At 38.8% G+C, this 24369-nt stretch overlaps 1 protein-coding gene across 1 annotated transcript; it reads right to left on the bottom strand.

The window, feature by feature from the left end:
* Positions 1–643: 643 nt before the first annotated feature.
* Positions 644–23344, bottom strand: LOC121455059 (zinc finger protein 431-like). The gene is made up of 4 exons (XM_041662585.1): positions 23233–23344; positions 6938–7064; positions 6682–6742; positions 644–5554 (listed from the first exon to the last, which is right to left on the bottom strand). Exons 1-4 carry the CDS (start codon positions 23257–23259, stop codon positions 3997–3999), a joined length of 1773 nt encoding a protein of 590 aa, XP_041518519.1. The 5' UTR covers positions 23260–23344; the 3' UTR covers positions 644–3996.
* Between the last annotated feature and the right edge of the window lie 1025 nt (positions 23345–24369).

The raw sequence follows: 24369 nt of genomic DNA, 5'->3' as shown, positions 1-24369 counted from the left end.
ATAGCCTGTGACTTTGCTACCCCAACAAGTCAGGCTCAGTCACTCACTCTTATTAAACCAATGAAAAAAACCAAATTACATTAGTACATTACCCTTAGTGGTGGTACATATCTTTAATCCTAACGCTTGGGAGGCAGAGGCATATGGATCTCTGTAAATTCAAGGCCAGCCTGGACTACAGAGCTAGTTCTAGGACAGCCAAGGCTACACACACACACACACACACACACACAAAAGAAAAACCTTTCTTGAAAAGCCAAAAAAAAAAAAAGTTAGTTATCTGTGATGTACCCATCTATAATTCAGGTACACTGGAGACAAGGTGGGCAAATCTTTCTGATGTCTAGAAGAGCCTAGTCTATATAGTGAGTTCCAGGCCACCCAGAGTTTCATAGTGTGGAGAAAGATACCCTAATGTGGGAGTCCCTTCTGTGTGCTGTAATTACCATTAATAAATAAAGAAACTGCCTTGGTCTGTTGATAGGGCAGAACTTAGGTAGGCAGGGAAAACTGAACTGAATGCTGGGAGGAAGAAGGGCAGAGTCAGAGAGATGCCATGGAGCCACCGGAGACAGACGCTGGGAATTTTACCCAGTGAATCACAGCCACGTGGCCATACACAGATTAATAGAAATGGGTTAAATTAATATGTAAGAGTCAGCCAATAAGAAGCCAGAGCTAATGGGCCAAGCAGTGATTTAATTAATACAGTTTTTGTGTGGTTATTTCAGATCTAAGCTAGCCAGGAGGCTGGGAACCAATCAAGCGACCTCCCCACAACACTGATTGTCAGAAATCGGCCTATACCTATAGCTGTGAAGGAAAGTTATCCTGTGATGTGGGATTCCCCTCTGTAGGCTGCGAACATGTTTTATTACCATTGGTTAATAAAGAAATTGCTTTGTCCTATAGCAGGGCAGAATACAGTCAGGCTGGAAGAGATATAGAGAGAGTAGGTGGAGTAAAAGAGATACAATGTAGTTGTTGAAGCAGAAAGGTGCCAAGAACAGAACCTTACTGATAAGCCACAGCCTTGTGGTGAGATTAATAGAAATGGGTTAATTTAAGATGTAAAAATGAGTTAATAAGAATCTTGAGCTAACAGGCCAAACAGTGTTGTAATTAATATATTTTGTGTGACTGTTTGGGTCTAGATGGCTCCGGAAACTGCCTGAGCAGTCTCCAACTACAATCTTGGATACCTACAGCTGACAGGAAAGCTACCCAGACTGTTATTAAGTCAGGCTATACCTGAAACTGTGGAGAAAAGGTACCCTGAGTACTTATAGCTCTAAAGAGAAAGGTACCCTCACTATCATGTCAGGACATACCTACAGCTGTGAAGGAAAGTATACTGGACAACTACAGCTATGAGGAGAAAGGAATCCTGACTGTTGAGAAGTCTGTCTAGAACTGAAGCTGTGGAGGGAAGGTACCCTGACTGTTAGAAGTCAGGCCATACCTACAGCCAAGAAGGGAAAGTGTACTGGATACCCACAGCTATCAAGAGAAAAGGTATCCTTGTGGAGGTCCAAAACCTTGAACCTATTTCCACCTTTCCTGGAGGTCAGAGTTTGAGGTTGCTCAAAGTTGTTAACAGGTATGGCTACACACCCTGACCTAAGGTGTGGATGTTTTGCCTTTTGGACTTTAAAAGGGCCCATACAGATATGCCTACTCCCCCTTGAGCAAAGGTGAGAGAATTCAAACATCCTTCTGCTCTTTCATTTGAATTAAGAGATTTGACCTAGGAAATCACTGCCTTTAGGATTCACTGCCTGAATAACAGAATGTTTTCTCAATAATTAAGGACTTGACGGCTCAAAGTATTGAAGCAAGTAACTGTTCTAGCTGTCCTTTGCATCATGTTAAAGCAGCCTTTTGTCTTCTCCCCCTGCTGTATTGGGGTAGAAATGTATATGGAAAATTAAATGCAGGCAGATTTACAGTATTCACTGGAACTCCCTCCCGGTACTATCTTATGCTTCTGTTTTATTATTTTCACTTTGTCTTCATCCTCTTATTTTTCTAATCCCTATGCCCCTACCCAGGTAAGTGGTATACTTGTCAAAGATGGTCCCTGACATATACTGACTATTGGGAAGTCCGGCTATACCCGAGGCTGTGTTCCAGTGGGAGATGTTCTCCCTGCAGGATGTAGCAATGGCTGCTCCTCTCCAAGAGAGCCATCACAGCTAGGACCTGCTTCACTCTGCTAAGAGAGCTTCAAAGCAGAGACGTCTATTGCTGTTCTGTTCCACTTCCCTAAGGGAGTTTCCTAGCAGAGGTGTCCAATGCTTCTCTGTTCCACCCCACTAGGGAGTTTCCTAACAGAGATGTTAATTTTTTTTCTCAGCTTCAGCCCAAATTGTTACTTCTCTGCTTCACTGGAGTTGATGGGAAACTTTTGCAGAAATGTTGCAGTCTCTGGTGAAGAGTTGCTACTTCTGCTCTGCTCCTTTAAGGGAAATTTGCCAGCAGAGGTGACCAAAGCTTCTCTGTTCCAATCCACTACAGAGTTTCTTATCACTCCGGTGAAAGGTCTTCACCCAAAACTCATTCAAGAAAATCATTTGGAACGGAAGAATCCAGGAGAGGGGCTGCCTCTGCCAGGGCAGAAATGGGCAGATGCCAACTGAACAGGTACAGAACTTATATAGGAATTCTTAGGGGCAGAGTTTTCCCAGGGAGAAGAGTCTCAGGGTGGGAATTAGTTAGATGTCAATCCCTGATTTTGAACAATGCAGAGATAGGCTGGATTTCATGCTCAGGGGTTGGTAGAGCTCAAGTTTAGGGATTAGCTGGTTTTGTGCTCAGTCAGTCAAGGGTAGAGTATGTTTCTTTAGTTTCAGGGCCAAACTGTGTTCTTTCACTGGCCCCTTATAACCTTTTGAGTCTGGTTTCAGGGTCAGGCGTTTCTTTCATTGGCTCTGGATTCAGGAATAAAGTGTGTTTCTTTATCTTGGTTTTAGAGTCAGGATGTATTTCTCTGGCTCCAGTTTCAGAGTCAAAAATTATGTATTTCACTGGCTCTGGTTTCAGGGTCAGGATGTGTTTCTTTGGCTGGCCCATTTACCCTACACATAGAGCTTCATAAATTCATTTTACCATGAGTTTGTAAGTATAAACAGTATAAAAAGGACATCATAATGCTTGAAAAGATTGTTAACACTGTCAAATTTATTTCTACAGAAGAAATAGTCTTGTGTTGTAGGCGGAGGACTCTTGTTCATTCCTGGCTGCCCAGAACCGAAATAATCACACAGAAACTATACTAATTAAAACACTGCTTAGCCTTAGCTCAGGATTCTTATTAACTAACTCTGACATCTTAAATTAACCCATCCCTATTATTTTGTATTTTACCACAAGACTTGTGATTTACCAGTAAGGTTCCAGGGCATTTGTCTCCTTCAGCAGATACATGGAGTCTGACTTCACTTTCTTTTCTCCTCTATCTCTGCTTGGAATTCCTGCCTTGCTCTATTCTGCCCTGCCAGAGACCCAAAGCAGCTTCTTTATTAAACAAGGTAACAAAATACATTCACAGAATACAGAGGGGAATCCCAAATCATTGTGTAGCTGATTATAAGTGTTTTGGCTAAAAATCTTACCAAATACTTTATAATAAGAAGTCCTCAGTATCTTTTTCAGGTTGTCAATGTCTATTGCAATATGCAAAGATTTTAACAGATTGTTGCAACAAAAAGTTTTACTCTTATATAAAGTACAAAACTTTATCACACTGGCTACATTTATAGGGTTTCTCTGCAGTATGAATTTTTTCTCATGATTTAGATTATTCATATATGCAAAGGTTTTACCACACTGATTACATTCATAGAGTTTATCTCCAGTGTGTGATCTTTTATGCATTTGAAGAGTACTGTGAAGTGAAAAGGCTTTACCACACTCATTACATTCATAGGGTTTCTCTCCAGCATGTGTTAGTTCATGTCTTTGAAGATGACTATGATAAACAAAGGCTTTACCACACTAATTACATTCATAATGTTTCTTTCTAGTATGGGTTCTTTCATGCCTTTGTAGATGACTATGAAGTGCAAAGGCTTTACCACACTGATTACATTTATAGGGTTTCTCTCCAGTATGGCTTCTTTCATGAATTTGTAGATAACTGTGATAAACAAAGGCTTTACCACACTGATTACATTTATAGGGTTTCTCTCCAGTATGGTTTCTTTCATGCATTTTTAGAGAACAGTGCTGTGCAAAGGCTTTACCACACTGATTACACTCATATGGTTTCTCTCCAGTATGGTTTCTTTCATGCCTTTGTAGATTACTATGAAGTGCAAAGGCTTTACCACACTGATTACATTTATAGGGTTTCTCTCCAGTATGGCTTCTTTCATGCATTTGTAGATAACTGTGATAAACAAAGGCTTTACCACACTGATTACATTTATAGGGTTTCTCTCCAGTATGGTTTCTTTCATGCATTTTTAGAGAACTGTGATAAGCAAAGGCTTTACCACACTGATTACACTCATATGGTTTCTCTCCAGTATGGCTTCTTTCATGAATTTGTAGATAACTGTGCTGTGCAAAGGCTTTACCACACTGATTACATTTATAGGGTTTCTCTCCAGTATGGCTTCTTTCATGAATTTGTAGATAACTGTGCTGTGCAAAGCCTTTACCACACTGATTACATTTATAGGGTTTCTCTCCAGTATGGCTTCTTTCATGCATTTGTAGATAGCTCTGAAAAACAAAGGCTTTACCACACTGATTACATTTATAGGGTTTCTCTCCAGTATGGCTTCTTTCATGAATTTGTAGATAACTGTGCTGTGCAAAGGCTTTACCACACTGATTACATTTATAGGGTTTCTCTCCAGTATGGCTTCTTTCATGACTTTGAAGATTAATGTGTTGTGCATAGGCCTTACCACACTGATTACATACATAGGGTTTCTCTCCAGTATGTAGTCTTTGATGCCTTTGAAGATTACTGTGTTGAGCAAAAGTTTTACAACATTGATTACATTCATAGGGCTTCTCTCCAGTATGGCTTTTTTCATGACTTTGTAGAAAACTATGACGTGCAAAGGCTTTACCACACTGATTACATTTATAGGGTTTCTCTCCAGTATGGCTTCTTTCATGCCTTTGTAGATGACTATGACGTGCAAAGGCTTTACCACACTGATTACATTCATAGGGCTTCTCTCCAGTATGGGTTCTTTCATGACGTTGAAGATTACTTTGCTGTGCAAAGGCTTTACCACACTGATTACATTCATAGGGTTTCTCTCCAGTATGGCTTCTTTCATGAATTTGTAGATAACTCTGATAAACAAAGGCTTTACCACACTGATTACATTCATAGGGTTTCTCTCCAGTGTAAGTTCTTTTATGCATTAGAAGATGACTGTGATGTGAAAAGGCTTTACCACACTCATTTTCTTCATAGGGTTTTAATCTAGCATCTGTTTTTTCATCACTGTGAAGATGACTGTCATTTGCAAATGCTTTAACACATTGAGTATATACAGAAGTTTTCTCTCTAGTTTGACTTTTTTCATGCCTACAATGATAATGGTACATGTGAAAGCATTACTACATTTAATACATTGTTGACTATTTTATCTGTATAAATTAATTTTACAATTTAGTACTATTTTAAAGAGGAATTATATGTTAAGGAATTATATGTTTATAATCTTGTTTTTCCCCTTCATTAAGGCTTGCTTTTCATCTTTGAAGAGAACTGATAACAGTCTTTGTTACATGGTTCACATTTACAGAATCTTTTTCTCTGCACAAGAATTTTCATGTATTTGAAGAGAACTGAAAAAACTCAGAGCTTTACCACTCTTATTGCATTCATAAAGTTTCCTATACTGTGAGTGATACTACATTTGCTAAGTGAACCAGGGCAAACAGAAATATTTACACAGTCCTAGTACTCATGGTGCTTTTCTGAAATGTGAGTTTGTTGATATCTTAACAAGAAGACTAGAAAACCAATTACTTTTATACTTGTACATCAAATTCAACAAGTATACTCAACATGGGGACTGCTACATATCTTCTATTTGTTCTGAGGGAGAGGTATGTTATATCTTTTCACATCCCTATGCTCATGTGGCTTATATACAGAGTAGCATAAGATATACCTAGTAAAGGAAGAATAACAAATATAAGGTTTCCACATAGAGTTCACACAGTTTGACTTTCTGTCCTCATAGATTTGTGGTATCTGGATTAAGGCTTCTCCACAACAGTTGCCCCTTGATTCGTGACTCTAACTGCCTCCTCACTAAACTGAACAAGTATATAGGTTAAACGACCCTTTCTATAGACTAATAGTGTATTAGAGAGTTTTAGATATACTTATCATCTTTTAACATGTATATCTTTTATAATATGAATAATATAAAATAAATGGATTGACAATTTTACAGTATAGCTCTCATTGTATTATGATTCAAATGGTAATATAGGTTAAAACATTGTTTCCTTGACTTCTTTCTTAAAAGAATGACTTGCAAATGCAGCCTACCTATCTGAAATTAAGGTATATAACTTTGTGAGAATTTAATAATCATCAATGTACTTTATTATTTACACTGTTGTTTTTGTTTAAAACATATAGGATACATTACAAATTCTTCAGAGGTACATTTGTATCAGCTTATCCATGAAAATTACCTTTCATGTCTTCTAGAACTTTGACAAAGTTCTTCAATATTATGGTCTTCCCAACTGTATCCTAAAATATAGTGCCAGAAAAATGTATGTTATATATTAAAACTTGTAAAAAATTTAGTTACCACTTGAAGCAAACCTTAAAACCATGCCTGACTTATTTACCCATTCTTCTTTCTCAATCATATTACAAAAGAGCACCATTAACCAATGAACAGTTGTCCCCTTATTTTAAACCTGAAAGATAGTTCAGTCTTACCTATAGTAGTGAGGTTTCTGTAGGTCTCCAGCATTACATCTTTGTAGAGACTCTTCTGGGAAGGATCCAGCAAAGCCCATTCTTCCCAGGTGAAGTCGACATGTACATCATCATAGGTCACTGCATTCTAAAATATCCCATATATGTGTACAACAGAAAGCATGAGTTTTACAACACTGTAAATATATACTTCTTTGACAGTATAGTCATATAATTCTAGTGCTCCTCATACTTATTCCATGACATAGACATCATAATTTAATCACCAAGTCACTTTAGAAATAAACTGAGTAGGAGGTTCACCTCTGTCATTTCTGAACCCTTTGAATGGGATATCACCTTGCAAGAGAAATGCCTACTAACCAACAATGAAAGATACATAAACAGATCAAGAGTACAGAGTACAGATAAGAGTAATTGTATGAATGATTAATCCCTAACTACAAAAAAATGAGATGAAAAAACTGGAAAAAACTGGATGCACTGAATCATGCCTCTAATCCTTGCACTCAGAAGGCAGAGGCAGGTATATCTATCTGCCTCTAAGTTGAATATCAGCCTAGTCCATGCAATCACTTCTAGGAAAGCCAGAAATACATATTAAATACCTGTTTCAGATGAAAAAATAATCAAACAAACATAAAAGACAGAAATAACTTATAGGTTTGCGCTGACGTTTCAACAAAGCGTTATGCATTCACTTCAACTCTTTATTCATCTACCAGAAACCTGAAGTGCCCCAATTTAAACTGCAACATAAATAAGATTTTACTAAAGGCACTGTGTGTTTAAAAAGTTACAAATGGACAAATGAAAACAATAGCAATTAATATGCTCATTACAAATAATCAACACAGAGCAGGAAAGATGGCTCAAGAGAAAAGAGTCCTCCTAGTCTTGCATACAGGTGGGCTCAAGGACTTACATGGGGCATCATAACTATCCATTATTCCAAGTTCAGGGTTTCTAGTACCATCTTTTGATCAATGTAAGGACCAGGTACTCACATGGTGCATATCCATGCATACAGGTAAAATACTCTTTTTAAAATAAAAATTCAAAACAAACAAAAACAGGCAGGAAGAAGGTTGTGTACCTACAATCCAATGACTCAGAAGGAACAGGCAATATTAATTTCATGAACACATGCCATCCTGGGAAACACAATGAGATACCCTCTGTCAAATTTTGAAATCCAAGATATAGGTGAAGCTCAGTACAACAACATATGTTTGATAGGAACAAAACCATCATACAACAATTTAAAAACAAAAAAGCCAAGAATACTGACTCACCTTTAATCCCAGCACTTGGAAATCAGAGTCAGAGGATCTCTGAGTTTAAAGCTAGCCTGATATATAGAGCTACTTTCAGGACAGCTACGTCTACACAGACAAATCTTGTCTTCAAAAATAAACAAACAAAAATGAAAACAGTAGGCTACCAAACCACCTTAGCACCAAATAGCAGTTAATTCTACTGAATCTTATGTGATTTAGTGATAGAGTTTATGATGGTGTGTGGAATGGAGGCTTAAAATAAATCTAACACTACCTCAGAATTGAGAAATAGATATTTATTTAGGGGTAAACTCACAAATCAGAATTCTCTGCTTGAACGGAGAACAGAGATCGGATGCAGCAACCCAGCAATCTGAAAGAGCAGCCAGGGAAGTAAAGAAAAAAAGGGGCAGATGCAGGCTCTGCATCCGCATTTATAGTATAAGAGGCCACGTCCCAGTAGGCGGGTAATCACAAGCTGTAAGATTTCTTACAGCAATGGTGGGGAAGTCATAACAGCAAAAGAAGAAAGCTGCCTGATTAGTTTCAACCACAACACAGTAGGCACAAAGAGCAGGAAATGGGTTGAGACTATAGAAATGCTTATTGTGGTTTTCCCCTCTGTATGCTGTGATTATGATTGGTTAATGAAGGAACTGCTTTGGGACTATAGCAGAGCTATAGGACAGGACTTGGGTAGGTGGGAAAAACTAAACTGAATGCTGGGAGGAAGAAGGCGGAATCAGAGAAGTCATGTAGCCCCACCAGAGACAGAAGCTGGAAACTTTACATGGGAAGCCACAGCCACATGGCAATACACAGAATAATAAAAATGGATTAAATTAATATGTAAGAGTTAGCCAATAAGAAGCCAGAGCTAATGGGCTAAGCAGTGATTTAATTAATACAGTTTCTGTGTGATTATTTTGGGGCTGAACAGCTGGGAACTAACAAGTGGCTTCCCACAACAAACTGGTGCCCATGTGGCCAACTAAAGTTCACTTAAAATCTTAGAGAGATTGGAAAGGAATTCTAGACACTAAAAAATGAAGTTTAGTCGCATTTATGTCCCCAAATGGGCTTTGCTTACTGGTGACATACTGCGGCTCCCTTAAGAGAGGTTTTCCTGATTTAGAGGTAGCAGAAAAATGCTGCACCATTTTGAAATGCCGGCTTTCTGGGTGGTGCTGCCAGCACAAACTCTGACTCTTTCTGGAGGATTGGCTATGGGGTCTGTGAACAGATTGCTAATGGCAACTTAGACCCCCTGTGTGTCTGAAAATGGCGCAATGTACATGGCTCTCGGAGGCAACAAACATGCTTCTGCCATGTCAGACTGGGTGGAGCAAGCAGGCAGGCTGTATTTGCTCTACCAATGGCACAGCTTAAGTTCATAAGAAGTGCTTAGTGTTTTAAGAAGCACTCCTGAACAGTAAAGAATTACAGATACACAATAGGACAGATTCATGCATAAAAGACCTCTAAATGGGGCATAGTGTGTTTAAAAAATGTACATAGGCTTAGGAGACAGAAGAAAAAGAGTATAGAGAGTTATAAAAAGAAGTAAATGGTTTATAAAAAGATGAAACTAAGTCTTTAAAGAGACAGAGTACAGCATTAATTAAAGGAGTAAATATAATAAAATAAATATTAAAAAGTAATAGAATAAAACCAAATAAGCCACGTAAAATGGACTATATACAGAGTGACTGGATTATGTATATTATTGTGTTTTCTTTGAATTTTTTTACTATAAAGGAGCTAAGTAACCAATATATATATACTTTAAAGGTATCATGTCTTTAGAATTTGGGTCTAAGGATTTGTTACTTTGGAAAAGAGGTTCTTCTTTTGTTTCCACAGAGGATGATAACCTGTGGAATCCTTCCAGACTAATGTGGTTTAATGAACTAAGACCACCCAAAAGGTTGCTGTGAACACCCCCCAAAAATTACTTTGCCAAATAAAAAGCAGAAATCAGTTTGGAGAGAACTATGCCCACATTCCCAAATACTGTTCATAAATGTTTGTTTACATTTAAAGGAGTGTATGCTATAGAGATTTGCATTGGTATGGATCTTGGTTTATTGATATGAATTTAAGGTCAATTTTATTATATGCATTTCTGCTCTTGATTAAGGTTTTGTATTTGTGCAGCTCATTTAAAAATGTAATGTATAATTAAAATATAGGTAAATAGTCATCTATAATAGTAATAGTCAAGCTTGTAGTCATGTTAGTTAGATTTTCTAGATGTACAGAAATGTATTTCAGAGAGATAGGGATTCTTCAAATCTTTCAGAGACTTTCAGAATATGGCATTTAAAATGTTTTAAGAGCCTAAGACTCTTCATGACAAAGAGACACATCTGCTCCTGGCGGCACCAATCTACTTCAAGAGGAAGATGGGCATTGAAGAGGCTCCTTACGGAGTTTGTTAGCCATTTGAGCAAGAAACTGTTCTTGCATGGACTGCTTGATGAACTGGACATGCAGGACCCACAAAGAAATGACTGCTGAACTTGGCTAAAGGTGAGATGTTTCTTTGGGGTTCCTTATTCATGAAAGAGTCTGCCAGACATTCTGCAGGACACAGAAGAAAGCAACTGATGGACTTTTCCATTGCAAGGCAGAACAGGTCTTCAAATTTCCTACTTCGTGAAAAAGTCTTCTGGATACTATGGGCCTGTGGGCTGAATATGGAAGCCCCAACATTACAGAACTTTGGGTGACTGTCCAGGCAGCAAGATGTCTCTGTCATTTCTAGAGTTTTGGAAGTTGCTTACAATGCATCTCCTGTTTACTTAGGTAATATTATATCCTTCTGAGGTCTTTGATGGAGTTGAAGAATTTATAGTTTTCCTTAGTTATAAAAAAGATAAAGTAGATGTAAATATTGTAACTGTAGTTCTTGCTTGATACCTGTTTTGTTATATGTAATTTTACTATGTTAAAATTAAAACCTTCCTTTTCATTTAAAGAAAAGGGGAGGTGATGTGGGATTCCCGCTTGTATGCTATGATTATCATTGCTTAATAAAGGAACTGCTTTGGGCCTACAGCAGAGCTATAGGAAAGGATTTAGGTAGGCAGGGAAAACTAAAGTGAATGGTGGGAGGAATAAGGTGGAGTCAGAGAGAAGTCATGTAACCCTGCCAGAGACGGATGTTGGGAACTTTACCCAGTAAGCCACAGCCACATAGCGGTACACATATTAATAGAAATGGGTTAAATTAAAATGTAAGAGTTAGCCAATAAGAAGCTAGAGCTAATGGGCCAAGCCATGATTTAATTAATAGAGTTTCTGTGTGATTATTTTGGGGCTGAGCAGCTGGAAACAAACAAGCGGCCCTTTTTACTACATCATATCACATCCCCAATGAGAGATTTCATCCAGAAAGGCTCCTCCTACTAGTGGTTTCACAAGCAATCAAATGAAATTTACCAAGAAGAGGCACGTGTTAAAACACATTTTATCTGGGAGGTTTTTCATTCAATCAATTACATTCTGACCTGTGTCACTATAGGCTCATGGTCATCCATGAAGAAAATTAATTTAGTCACTTCAATGATATTCATATTCTGCAATAGCCCCTATACTGTTCAAATGTTCAAAGTCTCTTCTGATGCTCAAGACAATCACTTGACAGTGACTTGTTGACAGAGGTTTCTGTCCCGCCAGGTCCCACAGTCATTCAGTCCCAAAGAAACACACAGAGGTCTACATTAATTATAAACTGGTTGGCCTATTAGCTCAGGCTTATTATTAACTAATTCTTACATCTTACATTAGTACATAAACCTTGTCTGTGTTAGCCACATGGCTTGGTACCTTTTATCAGTGAGGCATTCTCATCTTGTTTCCTCTGCATATGGGTGATGACTGTAAACTGAGCCTTTCCTCTTCCCAGAATTCTCCTGTTCTGGTCACCCCACCTATCCTTCCTGCCTGGTTACTGGTCAATCAGCATTTTATTAAGTCAATACAAGTGACAAATCTTTACAAGGTACAAGACCATTGTCCCATAGCAAATATCATCTTGTAAAAATCAGAAAACAAGTTACATCTTTCCAATAAACAATGGTACAGAATACCACTCACACTCCAAAATAGAGAAATGGAGACATAGTGAGGGAAGACTGAACCAAGGCAGGACTGAAGCATAGCAGGACAAACATCAAATCCTATAGGTCTGTTTCAGATGCACAGGGCTTCAGTTTCAACGGGCTTAGATGGCCCTATCCCTGCATCTTCTTATACATCTCTCTGGTTACTTCTACTCCCTATATTCAGCTAGTTCTCCATAGAAGATGTCTTATAGTTTAGGCATCTCAATATCTTGTGGTATCAAAATGCAACCCTGACTGTTGTGGAATATTATTGTAAGATGTATTATATTAATTTATGTTGTGAAACAATTGTTTCAATGATACAAATATGTGTTGCATTTTTTTTATGTGGCATTTGTTTAATTCTGTGAAGCTGTGATACTGGGCTGGTCTAAAATATCTGTTTGGCCTAATGAACAGTCAGTCACTAGGTAGGAAAGAATAAGAAGGACCGGAAGGCAGAGAGAATAAATAGGAGAAATCTTGGAGGAAAAAAGGAAGGATGACCAAGAAAAGTATGGGCCAGCCACTCAGCTACATAGCAAAGCCACAGAGTAAGAAGTAATAAACTCCTTGAAAATCCCTGCTTGTTCCAGTAATTGGCTGCCACCTGAAACTACCTTTTCATTTTCATTTATTTCAGCCCCACTTGTTTTCCTTTTACCGTAGACCTGAAGGAATTATCATTAATAAGCATCCAACAGATCCAATATTTCATTTAAGGAATCAACCCATTATTTTTTAATTGTGCATTACTAAATTTCCAGGTCATAGGCAGACAAAAAAGATTTTGAAGTCAAAATACCACACAAAAAAACACATAACTTAATCTGTTATGGAGTCTACCATTTCCCATTGAAATCCTATGATCTCAATCTCTACTTCCTGGCATTCTTCTCAACATTTCCATTTTCCTGGTCCTACAAGAACAGCCAAGTTATTTCTGTGCACTACTTTCTATATTTTTTGCCACCTAAAGTCTAGATATCTTCTACACTCCTTCAAGAGACATCATTCTCAGGTTCTGCCTAGCAACAATATTACTTTTGACTTTCCATATTTCGTTCTAACTTGCATTTATGTTGCTCTCATTAAATCCTCTAACCAAAAGCAGCTCAGACAATGAGTGGGGTAATTTGACTTCATCATTTTCAGAGTTTAGGATAGAAAATCAAGCTAATAGTTGAAGGCGAAAACCCATGGACAACGAGTGTTTCCTGGCTTTCTCTCTTACCTAGTCACTGTCTCATTCATGCTAAGATAGCTCTACCATCCAGCTCCCAAATAAATCACATGGAGGATTATTCTTACCTATGAATGCCCAGCCTTAGCTTGGTTCTAGTCAGATTTTCTTAATTTAAATTATTCTGTCTACCTTTTGCCTTTGGGCTTTTATCTTTATTCTATATACCTTTCTTTACTTCTTACTCTGTGGCTAACTGTGAAGCTGGGTGGCTGGTCCCTGATATTCTCCTCTTTCTCTTCTTGGTCCTCAATCCTTCTCTCTTTCTCCTTTTATTTATTCTCTCTGTCTGGCATCCCAACCTATCCCTCTCCCACCTAGCTATTGGCCATTTAGATCTTTATTAGACCATTCAGGCGTTTTAGGCAGGCAAAGTAACACAGCTTAACAGAGTTTAAAAATGAAACAGAAAAGGATGCAACACACTCTTGTATCATTAAACAAATATTCCACAGCATAAATGGATGTAACACACCTTCAATTAATGCTCCACAACATTTCCCCTTTTGTCTAAATAGAAAATGAAAGGTTATAACTTTTAACTTTCTCCACAGCTGCCATTGCCTTTTCATTAGCACTAAAAAGTTAAAGTTAATAAACTACTGTGCAATCTATATCTAGGGGTCTTAATTACTCCTTTCTGTTTATTAAGTGTATCTTTTAGGGGGGCAGATAAAACATTAATTAATCTTTATCAATAAAATTTGGAGTCAGATATCAAAGATCAGAGAAACAGTGGAGAAACCACCAGTGACTTCTTCCTCTTCCGTTCCTCTATCCAAAAAAAGGCCAAGATCCTCTCTCAGCCCAACCTTACTACTTCTTGTCTCCTATCTATCCATAGTCCTCCAAACCTCTATGGTATTTTTTGGTCAGTAAATAGCTAGCTCTGTTCTCTGACTTCAACCATGCTTTTTTTTTTAATCAAAATATGATCAAAATACCACACAACACCCTGCAACCTCTGATGTATCTCATTCTTGCTACTTCGACACCCTATGCAGTTCTCCATGGCAGATGTCTCATAGCTTGGGTATCTCAACATCCTGTGGTCTGAAATGTGACCCTGCTTCATATCCACCACTTCATGTAATGAACTCTAACAATCTCTTCTTCATTGGGGCTCCGTCTCTGCCAAACATAGATGGGAAAATAGTGATGACCTGATCACAGAAAAAGAATTCATGGCCTTTACATTTTGCATAGTTCTTGTTTTCTGAATCAGTATGACATAGGTGATCCTGCCAAGATTTGATGAACCCCACCAAGTTTGGACCAAATTTGCTGCAAGTTCTGTATGATGTTGCTCCCGGGACAAGGAATTACTTTGTGTACTCCTTCCAAGAATTAAGGGCTTAGCTAGATGCAGTCTTACACTTGGAGCATGTTCCTAGGCTTCAAATGTACAGCCAGACTCTTCCCTTTAATCGTTCTAAAATCCTTGATAATCTCTGCACCTTTTCACCACTAGACTGCCATCTGAAACTAACTAGTATTGTTTTTCTTAACAAAACAGACTTTTCTGATGTGGGATGTCCTTCTATGTGTGAATATGTGTTGCTTTTATTGATTGATGAATAAAGCTGTTTTGGCCTATGGCAGGGCAGAATATAGCTAGCTGGGAAATCTAAACAGAAACAGAGAGAAAGAAGGTGAAGTCAAGGAGACTCCAAGAGCCGCAAGGGGAACAAGATGTGAGGTGATAAGTCATGAATTAAGTAGCAAAGCAGATATATACAAAATATGAGTTAGCCGGGAGGTGGTGGCACACACCTTTAATCCCAGCACTCGGGAGGCAGAGGCAGGAGGATCTCTGTGAGTTCGAGGCCAGCCTAGTCTACAAGAGCTAGTTCCAGGACAGGAACCAAAAGCTACGGAGAAACCCTGTCTTGAAAATCCAAAAAAAGAAAAAAAAATATGGGTTAATTTAAATGTAAGAGCTAGCCAGTAATAGTCTGAGTCTAAGTCAAATATTTATAATTAATATAAGCCTCTGAATGGTTATTTGGGAGCTGGCAGATGGGAGAGAAACTTGCAGCAACACTTGTTATCTCTTTCTTCTTGCCTTTTTCACTGTAGACCTGAATGAGTCATCAGTAATAACCATCCAATAGAAGCAGTATTTTGTATAGAAAATCAGTTTATTCCTTTGTAATTCTGTCTATGCACTGTCTTAGAACAAGAAATATTAGGACAAAAATATCACACAAATAATCTCTAAATTTTTCATGAAGTCTTCTAAGCACCTGTGCTTATGTACCAAGCTAAGAACACCTGATGGGGCCACAAAGAATGAAGCCAGACTTGGGCTGGAAAGGCTACAGCAAGACAAGGCTATGACTGTTTGATTGAGGACAATCAGACTTTTTATTTATCAAAAACAGAAGATAATGGCAATTTCTAGGATTGATACAGTTGTATCGATTTCCAGGATGATGTGGTATTCCCCTCTGTAAACTGTGAATATGTTTTATTCCCACTGGTTAATACAAAAAACTGCTTTGGGCTTACAGCAATACATAATAGAGCAAGGTGGAAATTCCAAGCAAAGATAGAGGTGAAAAGAAAGGAGAGTCAGGGAGACACCATGTAGCTGCCAAAGGAGACAGATGCCAGATAGAACCTTATCAGTAGGCCACAGCCATGTGGCAATACACAGATTTATAGAAATGGGTTAATTTAAGATGTAAGTGTTACTTAATAAGAAGCCAAAGCCATTGGCCAGGCAGTACTATAATCAATATAGTTAGTGTGATTATTTCTGGGCAGCCAGGAAACAAGCGAACAGCCTCCATCAACAAAATGAAGCCAAAATGAGGCAACCTACATCAACATAAAACTCGAGAGAGTTTAAAAGAATCTAGACATAAAAGAACAGAGTTAAGCAGGACCTCTTGGTAGCCACATATTTTCCAGATGGGTTTTGTTAGCTGGCAAACTGCCACAGCTCCTATAAGAGAGGTCTTCCTGACTCAGCATTGGCAACAAAGGATGCACAGCTTCTTTAGGGAAGGGCTTCCTTGTTTGTGCTAGCACAAATAGCTCTGACTCTTTTGGGAGGTACCGCACTGAAATGGGGTCTGTGTGCAGCATGTTACAAATTGCTTAATAGAGACATAGACACACCATGTCCCTGGAGCTGGGGCAGAGAGAATGGCTTGCAGAGCTGGCAGTAAACATACCTCTGCCATGTTGGACTAAGTAGAGCAAGCAAGCAGGGCTAAGAAGTTGGTCCCAGCCATGCCTGCTTAACATTCTTTAAAAAAAAAAAAAAGTGCTTCTGGTCAGAAAATAATTACAAATATGCAAAAAAAAAAAAAACCAGATTCAGATTAAAAAAAAAAACCTGTAAATGGGTCACAGTGTATAAATGTCTGTAAGCTTGGGAGAGAGAAGAGAATTAAAGATTATAGGAGTAAAGAAAAATAAGTTATGTAAAGATGGGAAATACACAGAGTCTACATTATGTGTATTATTGTGTTTTCTTTGAGTTTTTTTGACTGTTAATGAACTGAGTACAGAGAGACATTCCATTGTATGAGCTGCTAAGCCAAACCAACATATATATTTTAGAGGTATCTTTACCTCAAAATTTGGGTCTAAGGATTTGTTGCTTTGGAAAAAGAGATTCTGCTTTGGTTTCCACAGAGGATGAGAACCTGTGGATTCCTTTCAGAATAAGGTGGTTTAATGGACCAAGATCCCCTGATAGGTCTCCATGAACCCTCAAAAATATTTCACCCAAAAAAAAATCAGTTTGGAGAGAACTACTCCAAAATTCCCAAATATTGCTTATAAATGTTTGTTTACATTTAAAGGGGAAATGATATAGAGATAATACTTGCATTTGTATAGATGTTGGTCCATTGATACAAATTTAAGGTCAATTTTGTTAAATGAATCCCTGCTCTTGTTTAAGGTATTATGTTTGTTCAGTTCATTTAAAGGTGCAATGTATAGTTAAGAAATACAAATTAATGGTCATTTATAATAGTTAAACTTATAGTCATGTTAGTTAGGCTTCTAGATGTACAGAGATATATTTCATATGCATAGGTATTCTTCAAATCTTTCAAAGACATACAGAATATGGCATTTTAAATGTTTTAAAAACTTAGGCCTTTTCATGACAATGAGATATGTCTCCTTCTGGCAGCACCAATTATTTCAGAGAACTTGATGGGCATTGAAGAAACTCATTGTGGAATTTGCCTTCAATGTGACAAGGCTAGCCATGCTCTTGCCTGGATTGCTCGATGATATGTTGTATAAACTAGACATGCAGGACCTACAAAAAATGACTGTTAAAGTTGCCTAAAGAAGGTGAGACAGTTTCTGCTTCATGAAAGAGTCTGCTAAACATTCTGCAGGACATAGAAAAAAGGTAACTGAGAAACTGCCAATATAGGTGGAACTGTCTTTGAAATTTTCCGCTTTGTGGAAAAGTCTGCCAGATACTATAGGCCTGTAGGCTGAAGATGGATGCCCCAATGGTAGAGAACTTTGGGTGACTGTCCAGGCAGCAAGATGTCTCTGTCAATTCTAGAGTTTTGGAAGTGCTTATAATTCCTTAGGTTATATATCTCCTTCTGGAGTCTTTGATGGAGTTGAAGAAAGACAGTTATAATTATAAAAGATAGATTAGATATAAAACTTCAGATTCACAAAGATAGAATAGATGATAGAGTATTTTCCTTAACTTGCCAAATGTAAATAGACTAAATATTGTAACTATAATTCTTGCTTGATAATTGTTTTGTTATATGTAATCTTGCTATATCAAAGTTAAAACCTTCCTTTTTATTTAGACAGAAAATGGGAGGTGATGTGTGATTCCCCTCTGTATGCTGTGAATATGTTTTATTCCCATTGGTTAATAAAGAAACTGCTTTGGGCCTATGGCAGCACAGAATGGAACAAGGTAGGAATTCTAAGCAGAGATAGAGGAGAAAAGGCAGAGTCAGGGAGATGCCATGTAGCCACTGAAGGAGACAGATGCTGAATGGAACCTTACTGGTATGCCACGGACATGTGGCGATACACAGATTAATAAAAATGGGTTAATTTAAGATGTAAAAGTTACTTAATAAGAAGCCTAAGCTATTGGATATGCAGTATTATATAAGTAATACAATTTCTATATAATTATTACGGGTCTAGGTAGTGGGGAAATGACCAAGCGACCTCTGACTAAACCGGGATATAATGAAGTTTGCAAGCTATACAGCATATACAAGATTAATGTCTAAGTTTGATTGTCCTGTTAAGCATTCATGATTCCTTGACTACTAAGGGATCAAACAAAGAACACAAATCAGCCTGAATGCTTCACTGCCTGAGGGAATTCAACAGTATGTTGGGAACTGGGAGGTATATTGTGACCCAGGGACCATGGACTTTAACCTGAAAATCCTATGACACAGGTCTCTCGAGGCAGTTAGGTCAGGCCAACTCCGTGGTTCCCTACAGAGCCTATTGCCCACTAAAATCCTATGACCTTGGCCTCCACTGTCTGCCATTACTCTCAACATTCCCATCTTCTAGGCCCTACAAGAACAGCTCTTTGTCCAGTTTTCTGATATCTTCAGCTTTCTTATAAGAGTCAATATTCCAAGTTCCTTTGCAGCAACAAAATCCCCTTTGAGTCCCATTTTTTTCCAACTTTCTTCCCTGTTGCTGTTATTAAAGTATGCAATCCAAAGCAACTCAGATAATGAACGTATTTATTTGGTTGTTAAACCTACTTTACAATTCCTCCTTATGAGAGCTTAGAATAGAAACTCAAGTTAATAACTAAAGGCAAAATATGTGGAACCATTGTTTTCTGGCTTTCCCTCTTGTTTTGTCACTGTCTTGTGCTCAGCTAGCTCTCCTATCCATCCTAAGACTGCTTCCTCAGAGATATTGCCCACTCAGTGGAAGAGCCTTCCTATATCAATCAAAAATCAACACAATCTCTCTCAGACACCTTAATCAGACATTCTGATCTAGGCACACCCTCAATTGGTACTGTCTCAGATCACTCTAAGCTATGCCATGCTGAGAGCTGAGGCTAATTAGAAGAAAGAGACAATAATATACAAGGTTTTAAAGACCCAAAGGCAATGTACTAATCATATCAATCACTTAAGCAGCAAAAACACAAACATGAAGATAGATATGCCAGGAAATGGAAAGAGGCAAACATCTAAGATAAACAAGAGAAAACTAAAACTGTCTCTCCACAGAATCTTCCCAAACCAACAAAAACTCAAGGAACTCATAACATGAGAAATCTGAATACAAAATTGGTGAGACCATTATTTTCCAGAAAATAAACAATATACTTAGATAACAATGAATAAAATCAACAACATAGGTGGTGGGTAGCACTGAAAACAAAGACACAAAGATATATTATGCTCCTTTAAATAAAAAAACTACAAGATTCTAACAAAATCAAACTCTAAGAAATCACTGACCAGCACTGATTTCAGTTCTCTCTCCTTTACCAATAACAGAAAATGGTTTGGGTGAGGAGGGCTGTTGCACCAAAATTGGAGAGATTCACTTAAAACCTTCTCACGCCTTAATTTCATAGAAAATAATTTTGAATACTAAAAAAAAAAATCTCATTATCTTATAGTAAAGAAAAGGATGTCTGTTAGGATCACTTAGACACCATTTTGCTCCGCCTGATTGATGATTGCCTGTAAGTCTGCAATCTGAGTGAGGAAATAAAAACATTTTAAAACAAAATGCAAGATAACAGATTTTTAAAGAATCAGTGGACACCTAAAGCAACCTGTTTTACTCTAATTGCTTTATAAGTCACAAGCACTTTTGAAAACAAATTTGTTACTATTTTTTGGCATATGTTTGTGCATGAGTGAGAATGTCTTCTATATGTATACAAGTAACTTGCTGGAATCGCTGTTCGGGGTACTCTACCTCTTTGGAAACTAGAGATACCTGGTGGCGCTATCATTAATAAAGCCTATTGCTTCTTGCATCTGCTGGACTGGTTAATTGAGTCGTGGGGCTTCTCCCTCTTGGGCCTGCACCCAAATGGGTGAGGGTCTTTCACTCACATCATTTTTCTCGGAGTATACATCTTAAACCTGGAAAATACAGTCATGATAGACAGGGCTACACCATTTTATCCAGCTCCACTTTACTTGAATTACTGTAACTACAGTAATTAGGTTTAATGGTAAGTTCAATTCTTTATATAGATTCTTGTATGCATGGTCTGCGGGTCCACCAAATGGCCAGTCAGCACATTTGTGGAACATCTAAAGTTGATTGCCTCACTACTCATTGCTAATGTCAACTACCATCACAACAGGAAAGCTTCTACCCTCCTTCTTGCCCATCCTTTTTCTGTTGTGAATACACTGGCTTTACAGTTGGTCAATGAACTCAATTCTTACACAGGTCCCAGTTCACTTGTAAATTCACAATAAAGTCTACAGAAGTTGGAGGATATTCATTCACTGATCTCTTTCTCCTTCACACAGCCCAATCGAGGTCCAGCTTGGAAGGAGTTGCTGGACTGTCTTTCCAGCACTGGGTAGCAGAGGCAGGATTAGGTGTTCAAAGCAATTCTCAGTTACATAGTATGACGTAAGCCTGAGCTATAGGAGACACTAATATAAACCAATTGTTCTCAATCTTCCTAATGCTGTGGCCCTTTAATATAGTTCCTGATGATGTGGTGACCCCCCCACCTATAAAATTATAAAAAGTTCACTCCTACTTCATAACTATATTTTTGCTACTGTTATGAATTATAATATAAATATCTGTAATTTCTGATGGGCTTAGACTAGTCCTGTGATAGGGTCATTTGATCCCCCAAAGGGAGCTGTGACCCTCAAGGTTGAAAAACCCTGCTCTAAACTGATATAAATATATAAATAAATAAACAGCACTTAAGAAAAAATAGAATGAAATTATTTAACTTGGAAACATTGAATAAATAAAGCAGCAATGCATTTAAATAAAATGAATGTTAAAAATAATACCAATAATTGATGTTTTAAAATGATAAAAATAGTAGGAAGAACCCTTATCCATAGTGACTATGATATAGAGTAGGCCCTTCCCTGATAGAGAGAATGCCATTAATAAGAGACTATATTGGCAGACTAGGTGCAGTATGCCCACAGGAGGTCAGTTGTGAAAGAGTGGGCACAGACCGGCAATGGAAGAGGTTGCTCAGCTTCCACGTAAAATGTTAGCCACTGAGTGCTGTAATCTAACACAGGGAGTTACATTCAACTCCTGTTTCTCAAACATCTCAGCTGACTTAACCGTGTCAACCAAGAGTGTACATATCTGCACAGCTTTGCTAACTGGAGTTCAAGCGACCCTCCCTAAATTGTACACCCACCAATTCTGACTGTCTTCATTCACATGGAAGGAATTAATACCTGCAGGGAAATTACAGAGAAAGTCACTCACCATGCCCCCTCAGTCCTTTGTAATGGAGAGCCCTGCAGCTCACTGCCTTCAGCTCCAGTCCGTGACCTAGCTATTATCTAATCTGTTTTCTCCCGGCAGTGTTCCTCCTCTTCTGGTCTGAATGGAGGAGCCAGTACTCCACACGCAAATCCTTTCCCTGTTCTGCAATGGACAGTCCACTATGTGGCTCAAACTGGGAATTTTAGAACGCTGTGGTGCTGCAGACATGCAATCCAAGGTTTAGTGTTTAGTCAAGAGGACAACAAGGGCTTTGTGGGGCTACGGACAGGGTTCAAATACACTTCAATCAGAGTCGGAGACCTTGACTCCAAATCACTTTTCAAAAAGACTAGAAATGCCAATGTTCTAGAATTACTATACTTTTATGGCACACCAGGACTTAATGGGGTTGTGACCCTGGAATGGTCGCTTGAGCAGCATTAAGAGGGTGGTTTTTAAATAGAGGGGTGGGTACTTCTGCTGGTTGTAAAACAGGGTTGTCTCCTTGGCTTTGGGAATGTAGCTGGTTGATCCTGGAGAACAAACATTTACATCTTATTCTAATCTCTAACACATGCGGTTAGCATACCACTCTGCTTTGGAATATTTGGGCTGCAGCTCACCCTTACCTGCTTTCTACTTTGTGACTTAGTGTTTCCTAAGAACTGGTAAGTCCTTATGCCGTCAATTCTACTCTTCTACATCACAGTAGCAGCGGAGTGCTACTCTATACAGGAGATACTATTTACAAGCTCCACAGAATTAACTCTTAGATGGATCCTAAACCTAAATGTTAAATGTTAAAAGTGCAGAACTTCTGGAAGACAATAGAGGCACCACGGCTCTCCAACCTTGGCAAATCTGTGTTACAGAGCCAATACAAGCACTAAGGGCGCCGGCATTTCAAGGTGATATCAACAAGGATATTTCAAAGCACAGTCCCTCTCTCAAGGCTCTGCACAGACGCAGTCAGGAGAGTGAAGTTGCTCAGAGACTGCCAGTCGGCCCAGGAAATACAAAGAACATGCAGGACCACTCAGACCACGCCGGAGTATTAAGGACCAACAGAAGCACGCTGGATGATGCAGACCCAGGCAGGAATATGCTGAACTCTGCATACGATCACTGGCTACCACACAGCCAGAGGAGGATGAACCACACTGGCTCCCGTGGCTCAACTAGCAGCTCCTCCCAGTCTGGGGATAGCCCCAAGCTCACCGTGTCGTGGCTTTCCAGCTTTCCCATGCCGTCTGCTCAGCTGCCTGCAGCAACACTCTTAGCACAGCACACAAAACCACCGGTGCCAGCTTCTCTTCAAAGCTTGGAATTGGGGCCGGAAGGACCAGGCACAATTTCTGACTGACAGGTCAACTAGAGAATCTGATTGGCTAGTGAGGTCTGAATGACAAGAGCACCTCCCATAGGATTATACTGTGCTTAAAGACACAGTACAATGTTTCCAGGCCCTGCCTTTCATCTGAAAACCCTTTTCTGAATCAGCAGAGATGCGTTTCCATAGCATTTGCCCCTGGCTCCAATAGTAGACCCTGCTATCTCCAGAGGCACTTCCCCTTCTCCTTGACACAAGGTGACTCACTAGTTTGCCACTTGTAGCCAGTTTGACTTCCAAGATTAGCCATCACAACACTCAAGACAGAAGAGGGGAGAAACATCCTTAGCTGCAGGAAACAGGAAAAGCATGGGAGTTATTTCCAAAACAAAGCTTGCTTTTCCTGAACAAAGGAAGCGTGTGGATTTTACTTAGGGAGTCTGTACACATACAAGTAGATTTCAGCCTATCCCTAAGCAGACTCGGCTAACAAACCCATTTCTGAACATAATCACAATGTAAAAGCGAAGACATTTCGGGGCATTCTTGCTTCAAAGTCATACAGAAACATATAAATTATAAAAACGATGGAAAGAGGGGCTGGAGAGATGGCTCAGAGGTTAAGAGCATTGCCTGCTCTTCCAAAGGTCCTGAGTTCAATTCCCAGCAACCACATGGTGGCTCACAACCATCTGTAATGGGGTCTGGTGCCTCTTCTGGCCTGCACACACACACATACACACAGACAGAATATTGTATGCATAATAAATAAATAAATATTTTTAAAAAAAACGATGGAAAGAAACGCCTCTGGCATATTCATCTTGTACCACAAGTGTTAATCTGTACTGGCCTGCCCTTGAGTTCCTGACAGATGTGTCCTCAGCTGCAGCCACTCCTGCACACTTCCCGTACTGTCCCTTTTAAACGGTGAGCCTTGCCCACCTCCCGCTCCCTCTTTCTCCCCTTCCATCTGAAAGACCCTAGAATTTCTAAGGCCACGAGGGAAGTCCCCAGACTCAATA

This window comes from Microtus oregoni, unplaced genomic scaffold (genome assembly GCF_018167655.1).
Source record: "Microtus oregoni isolate MIOR12 unplaced genomic scaffold, Mior012 000013F_ref0000133, whole genome shotgun sequence".
Lineage (NCBI taxonomy): Eukaryota > Metazoa > Chordata > Mammalia > Rodentia > Cricetidae > Microtus > Microtus oregoni.
This window is presented reverse-complemented; position numbering and strand designations above follow the sequence as displayed.